The 8,331-nt window shown below is 32.8% G+C and overlaps 1 protein-coding gene across 1 annotated transcript; it reads right to left on the minus strand.

Annotated features, from left to right (window-relative positions):
• LOC132748112 (uncharacterized) lies at positions 1 to 5,117 on the minus strand (the record flags this gene model as incomplete). Its single annotated transcript, XM_060737664.1, has 4 exons — positions 1 to 1,242; positions 2,644 to 2,924; positions 3,425 to 3,589; positions 5,042 to 5,117. Coding segments are annotated over 4 exons (750 nt in total), but the record flags the coding sequence as incomplete, so codon positions are not given.
• Positions 5,118 to 8,331: the final 3,214 nt, after the last annotated feature.

Genomic DNA, 8,331 nt, shown 5'->3' on the forward strand with positions numbered 1-8,331 from the left:
GTGATAATTAGCTTTGAAGATAATCAGCGGAAACTATACTTGCATTCAAGGCCCCTGTGACTATGGCCTTTGACCTAGTGACCCTAAAAACAATAAGGGTCATCTACTAGTTATAACCAATTAATTAATATATGAAATATGAAGACTTTGCGATCAATAATTACCAAGATAATGAGCGGAAACCATTCTTACATTTAAGGCTTCTGTGACCTTGGCGTTTGACCTCCAAAATCAATAGGGATCATCTACTAGTTATGACTTATCAGTATGTGAAATATGAAGTCTTTGTGATAAATAGTAACCAAGATAATAAGGAAGTGAATAACATTGTTTTCAGAAGGTCACTCATTAGCAAAATACCGAAAAATGCCATTTAAACAAAGTACTTCTTAAAAAAGATAAATTAGATTCTTTAACTTCACAAATATTTTTGTGATGTCATTGATAGGCTTCATTAGCATAGTCTTGTGTTGTTACATGTATATTTTAGAATTTAACACTGTAAGTTGCCCAATTAATCCGTGTAGGTTCAACAGGAAATTTACCTCATTGCACTTCATATGACTAGAAGAACTCCAGATAGGTATACTAAAACGTATCATTTAAATAAATACATGTATAAAATGCAAAATGTAGACGAGGAGTGTCATTCCCCTGCACTTCATTCCCCTGGCCTCTTTCACTTTAGTCATAAGGTTTCCTGTAAGCCTTAAGGCCTTAGTGTACCTCTGGTCACTATCATAAACATTTTTCAATTTTCAAACCACTCACAGTGATAAGCAACCGCATTCCAATCAGACACGAACTAATTTTGGCATTAGATAAATATACCTGACTCCATGATGACGCCACTCAATAAATATGACGTCATTGATGAAGAAATTTCTGTGATACATTATTCCAAAGTTACTGGATCTGTAGATAACTCACTTTTGTGGATAAATATTTCACCATTTTAAAATCAAAATCTGATACAGCGCATATTTCAGTCACGAATTCATAATTAAAAATATGTCACAGTTTCAGAATGATTTTGTCTGCAAAATTTGTCCCTAAAAAGGATTTGACTGGTCCGATGAATTTGTTGATATTTTTAAACATTTCGGAAGAATTCGAATGGTATCGGTCGTCACCGTATCCAACTGGAAAATATTCTGTTCTGATTATTGGCAACGTAGCAGACGACACTTCTAACGTATTTAATAACTCTGCTTGACTTGTAGACAGTTTGTTGTCCGAAAGCTGAAATTATAAACGTTATTATTTACACATTTAATGCAGGCGTTTGTACCTAATACACACACCAATGAAGTCAGAAACGTCAACTGAATTGTCGTTTATGAAAAAAGAACATCATACCATTTGAATTCGAGAAAACATTTTTGCAATGTTGGCATAGATCTACATAATGCGTTCCTTTATTAGTATAAACACTTGAAAGGCAATGTGTGCGTGAAATGATAATCTCGAATATCATTGGAATATGTGCGTGAAATAGATCTAATACTCTCGAATGTGTTAGAAATGATTCCTGAAATTATAATCTCAAATATGTGCTTGAAATGATCATCTCGAGTGTGTTCGTAAAATGAATATCTCAAATATGTGCTTGAAATGATCATCTCGAGTGTGTTTGTAAAATGAATATCTCGAATGTGTGCGTGAAATGATAATCTCGAGTGTGTTCGTGAAATGAATATCTCGAATGTGTGCGTGAAATGATCATCTCGAGTGTGTTTGTAAAATGAATATCTCAAATATGTGCTTGAAATGATCATCTCGAGTGTGTTCGTAAAATGAATATCTCGAATGTGTGCGTGAAATGATAATCTCGAGTGTGTTCGTGAAATGATTATTATCTCGAATGTGTTCGTGAAATGATGATCTCGAATGTGTTAGTGTGTGTGTGAACTGATAATCTCGAATGTGTTCGTGAAATGACAATCTCGCATGTGTTTGTGGAATGATAATCTCGAATGTGTGAGTGAAATGATAATCTCGAATGTGTGCGTGAAATGATAATCTCGAAAATGTGCGTGAAATGATAACCTCGCATGTGTTCGTGAAATGATAACCTCGCATGAGTTCGTGAAATGACAATCTCGCATGTGTTTGTGAAATGATAATCTCGAATGTGTTCGTGAAATGATAATCTCGAATGTGTGCGTGAAATGATAATCTCGAGTGTGTTCGTGAAATGATAACCTCGCATGAGTTCGTGAAATGACAATCTCGCATGTGTTTGTGAAATGATAATGTTCAATGTGTTCTTGAAAAAAATAATCTCAAACGTATTCTGAAACGTTTTTTGCGAATGTGTTCTTGAAATGGTAATATTGAATGTTGGCTTGAAATGATAATCCAGAATATTTTTCTGGATTTACTGATTCCGAATGTGTTCTTGTAATGTTAATTATGAATTTAGTCTTGTAAGGAAATCTTGGTTTTGTGATTTTAATTTCGCATGTGTTCTTGAAATATTAATCTCATATGTGTTCTTGAAATGTAAATCTCGAAGCTCCTATAACGTTAACTTTTCGCATTTACTGTTAAAAAGCCAATTTATGTTGATAATCATTACCGAAACTGTATTATACACACTTAAATGAACTCAAATATAACACATTATTGTATATTTCTTACCAGTATGATTTCAGAAATTGGGAGATTTTTGTGTTTAATTTTCCATCTTACTGGATAATGACTGGCAAGAACTATCGTCAGTGGCTTGGTTTCATCCAATGATCTCTCTATGTTTACCAAAGTCGATTCTGAGAAATGGTTCCCATAGATACCAATGACGTGCACGTCACGTGCGGTATTTCCGGTGTGTCTGCTGCAATGGAACGCCGTCGTCGAAGCTCCCCATATAAACGTAGATCTTGAATTGATTTCTTTTGAAATAATGCATCCGTCTACTGACGCTATCAAAGAAAATTAGAAAAATCGTGAACGCAAAACAAAACAAATGGAAAAACTCAAAAGTAGCGCTCATGTCTTTTGAAATTTAGAAAATGAGGCCATTCATGACATTATCAATATCAAATTTCTTGGATGTTTGCGCATCTAAATAATTAAGTTGGCTTAGATCTTGACTAGATCCGATAACAAAGAGGGAAAAACAAAGTGAAATTTGATGGTCAATACCATGTATATAATAATTACATTTGTGCAGGTTGTTTTACAAACACTTGGAATGAAAACATCCACTTGGTGTTCATTAAACAGATATGAGATGGCATTTTGTTACTGTTTAAGCACTGTAAAATGTGTGAACATTAGGGCCATTTCTATCTTTATTCATAGTTTGCAGATTCGTATGTGATGCTAAATTGAAGTGATTTCATTCATTGTATATATTTATCAAGGATAATTCCTCCCTCGCATTTTTTTCCAAAGCAATTTTTAAAATTTTAATACTTACGTAGACATGTGTTCAACTGATAATCTTTGCCATGGCATTCACAGAATCCTGCTTCACAACGGGACTCGAACTTCGGCTTATCGTATGCTGTGCATCTTTTAAAGCATTGAGTTCTCGGGTCGTTAAGTTCGGGGTCTTGGAAATGTGTGCTAGTTTCAAATGTTTCTGAAAAAAGGCGTATGATACTATTTTATATAATCGGAGGCTCTAATTAATTCGAGTACCCAATCATTTTTGAAATAATTTAAGAGAAGTGCTTATGCCATCCATGCATCAATATTTGACGATTGGTTAGTCAGCGGTAATATACCTTTTTACAATACGATATTTCCATAAAAACGGAAGTGGTATTTCACGCATGCACATTCTGCATAGAACACTCAAGCAATAACGAAAGAGTACATTTAATCAGTATTCAACAACTTCATAAAAAGTTTGATGTAATCTAAATGATTAATCATTTGTTAAAGCTACTTGCCTCCAGATGAGTCAAAATATTTCAATAAAATCAAACTTAAGAAAAATGTACTTAAATTTTAGGAAATTTAAAAAGATTCAAGATTCAAGTAATATTTTAAATGTTATGTGCGATTGATGACTGATTTTTCAGTATTTACAACTATATTTCTACTGCGTTACTAACGCAGTAAGGGCTATTTATGCATTTTTGACCACTTTTTAATAATTTACGCGGGTTGTATGTGGCATTGAAAATGTGTAAATTGTTTCAATTTGGTTACTTCACAATATTAAACATTCAGATACATTTTCAAAATTTTCATGAAAATTAGCATGAATCTGGAGGCGAGCTGCTTTAAGAATAGTTTAATTTCACCAGTATGTATCTTGGTATATAATATATTTTTAGGCACATCACCGGCAAGGTGGATTAACTTGATTTGCCCAGAATATGCCCGCCATACCATAAGCTGAACAAAATCGACAAAGTCGCTCAAATTTACTTGTTGCTCAGAACTTAAGAAGAAATGCTGACCATACATCAACATTTAGATCAGTTTTGCGGCTCAAAGTTATCTACTTTTTACCTTCATTTTTTTGTTTGTTTATTTACCGGTCAGCTAAATCATTAATTATAATACTGCACGTCTGTAACGTCTTTCATTTTTCATTGGATAATCGTGAAGTTTATAAAGTTTTATATACACGACTGCTGAAATCTTACCCTTTTCGTCTAAAAAATAATTCTTGCTGTATTAAATATTCGTTATATAGATTGTTGACAGGTTATATTGCCGTATATAAACGGCTGTTTGCAATATAACCCTCGCCTAGCGGCTCGGGTTATATTTACAAACAACCGTTTATATAGGGCCATATAACCTGTCAACACTCTTTATAACTTATAATATCTCTTGAAGCTTATGTATCGGAGGCATGCTAGACTCACCATACACAGAACGATAGAAGGTTCGCTCATTAAACTGAACAGAGAAAAGATACTTTAAGACGCTTTAGGTATGGTATATCTGCCATATACAGTACAGACCATGTAAATGTTTATCTCTACATGTACTAGCTTTCAATGTGCAACTACATGCCAATTGTTAATATATTCTGTCCCATCAAATTTCAATATTCATTTTTTTGTCAAAGTACCTTTATCGACGGTTCTGATGTCACCATTTGTCGTCACTGTCTCTTCGTCGGCACTTCCGTTTAAGTGTTTGTAATTCTGAAATTAGTTGGATCAATCCTTAGTCATACTATCAAAGTAGTTTTAAGTTAATATTAATCTTTTTCTAAACCTAGTTATTTTAAAAATTGATAATTCAAGCAAAATTCTTTTGATTTTGTACCGCCAACTTGTCATCAAATTTCTTAGATAACCTTTGAAACAAATATAATGATGATGATGGCGATGATGATGATGATGATGATAATGATACTAATGCTACTGCTGATGATGTGGATGATAATAATGATTATAATAATGATGATGATGAAAAAATTAAAATAGTAATACTGAGTAATAGTAATTACTATTTTAAAAATAAGAAGAAATATATTTAAGGGGATAACCCCATTTCACTTTATGGTCTAGTAACGTATACTAGTACATGTCAAGGACACGTTATCCAACTGTCATCAGAGATTTTTTCCAAGATTTTGGGAACACGACCCATACCCATGGAACTGAGAATTTCAGCTGTGTTTTGATAAAAAAAAATATTGGAGAAAAATGCATGACTGAAATTTTGCAGTGATTAAATGGATGCAAACACTTATTGTCTATGATGGCATCTTCAAAGATTTAAGAACTATTACATTGAAGAAGCCCTTATTTGCAAAGATTTATCAATCTTTATTCAATATTTCTATTTTGTAACTTTCGATAGGGATCGAATTGGGAAACTAATAATATACTATTTCCAATTGGGAATATGACCCCAAAACGGCTATAAAATAAGCCCCCCAAAAAAAAAAAAAGCCAAAAAAAATCCCTGACTCATGGTAATCGGACAGGATATCAGTGATACGCTAATGAACATTTTAGACCAATTTATTGCAAGACATACAGATGATACGTTTAATTCAATTGATTATTCTATATCTCCGTACGATAGCGTAAGTAATTGAATATTTCTGAAAAATATTGGAATAAAGGTTGCCATGGTATCAAATAACGTATTTATTCATGCACTAATGTAGAGTTCCGCCACATTTATAACGAGAAATAAGATAAATTCATATCGCATTTAACTCATAGTTCACTGAAGTGTCATGCATAGTTCACTAAAGTGTCATTCAAGCCAATGATCCCTCGTTCGTGTCTATATTTACATAGAAGTAATGTACGAGAAATTAACACCAATAAAAGATTTTTCAGACATGGTATACGCTTCTAATTTTTAATTGATCTAAAGGAGTTTGGAAACAAACTATCTGTAAACGAATTATCTACATTCATAAGTTCTTTTATTCTGATAAATTCATAAGTTAAATTTCAGATACTTAAATTCTGTTTAACTATGCCTTCTCCAGCACATTTTAAGTTCTATATTACCATGTATCCCTCTATGTACAGATTATTTGACGCTGTTTTAACGTGTTATAGATTTTGTTAAACATTAACGAACATCCACGATCCCGTTTACTCATGCGCATGGAAATAGCGAAAGGCACACAAGAAAACGAACGTATCCGGTATTATCAGTTACTTATGTGAAATGGATAAAAAGTTTATAATTTTCATGTATTTTACATTTTTATGAAGTATTTATATAACCGCTAACGATTAAATGGTTTGTTTATAATAATTGTTTGTCACAGTATTTTAGATAAGAAAGCTTTCTTTCGGTTCTTTTTTCGAATTTTAGATTTCTTTCGTTATTTCCAAAGGTGTTGCAAATCTGTTGATTCTGGTATTTCGTATCAACAAAATGTTGTCATTTATAAACTTTCTATTGAAATTTCGATTTGAATAAACTTCAATTACTTTAAGGATTTACTTCAAACTTTACATTTTGTTTCTATTTAAAATACTTTATATGTGCTAACATATGACTTAAATATTTCAAAAATTCAAACGTAAATTCAATTATAGACTCAATATCATAATCTTTATGATTCTATTTCCATGTTTCCTAAGATACGATATGAAAATTAACCAGTTTTAGTTCAGCTAAAGATACTTCTTGTTTAACAATTTCCTTTTTCATCTTATGCAGCATCCTGTCAAAGTATAAAAACAGTAGCGCTGTTTTAAGACCTAAAGGCAGGACCAAGGCGTTCTTATTCCGAGAAACGGTCTCAAAATAATATCAAAGCTATCAAACTTAACCATTGTGACTGTGGAGGTACTCAGCAGTATATTGGGGTTTTTACATAAATGCCATATAAGGGGCATAATTATACAGGTCTTAATTTTTAGGTTTACAAGAGTTGTTTTTTCTTGAAATTGGATTGTCACACTGATGTTCTTCTAATAAAATGGGTATCAAAAGTTGTCAAGCACTTTTATAACTTGCGCAAGGTGACCAGTAACTGCTATTTCATCTGTTTATGAAAAAGTAAAAATTGTGGGCTTTAAGCTGTGGTTTGTAAAAACATTGTGCTTTAGCTAAGTTCTTATATTCCAAAGAATCGCACATATGTTAATTCTAGTGATTCTGGCTTACAGTAAAATATTCGTTATGACAGCAACAGCAGCCGCAAATAAACAGTAATACCAACAATTTATTTGAAGGTTAAGGACGATGACCTAAAATCAGAATACAAAAAAACCCACCAAAAACAACCGAATTCGCCGGATTTCTGCGATTCACCTTGAATAAAGTCTGCCCATTAATTAATTCCTGTTTACAATAGTCATGAGTCCCCCGGCATGTTCCGACCCCGCACCCCACCCCCTACCGCGCCCCCTCTCTTCCATCTCCCCTCCTTCCATCAATGTTATTTAAAGTTCTGCATGTATACTATAAAAGACACGATTTCAACGATTTCGTTTCTGCTTCTTTAAACAAATTGCTTTCAATTCAAAATTAAGCGTGATCATTTCCCCTGGAATACAGCCAATAAACAAAAGCAATGAAAGTTTTGTGTAAACATGCACAGAGAGAAATACAAGCTGCGTGTAATTTTAAAATTATTTTCTACTGGAGATGATAATCCTTGCAATCGATATCACAAGTCGTTGGTAATAAAATGCGGCACCTTCTCTAACGGATATGTTTTTCTCTATTTTTTCTTTTTTTTTCCCTGTATATAACGTCATTTATTTTGCCGCTCCTTCGGCAATATAACATGCCATGCTCGTGATTTCTTTGCAAAATACAGGCTTTTCTTAAGATTTTAAGGTATAATCATATAACCTTGTGATATAGAGGAAACATGATAATACATAAAGAATACCATGCTAGTGTCTACACAAAATTTTATTCTTTTTT

The sequence above is a fragment of the Ruditapes philippinarum genome, unplaced genomic scaffold (genome assembly GCF_026571515.1).
Source record: "Ruditapes philippinarum isolate M1 unplaced genomic scaffold, ASM2657151v2 ctg11518_1_1_1_1, whole genome shotgun sequence".
Lineage (NCBI taxonomy): Eukaryota > Metazoa > Mollusca > Bivalvia > Venerida > Veneridae > Ruditapes > Ruditapes philippinarum.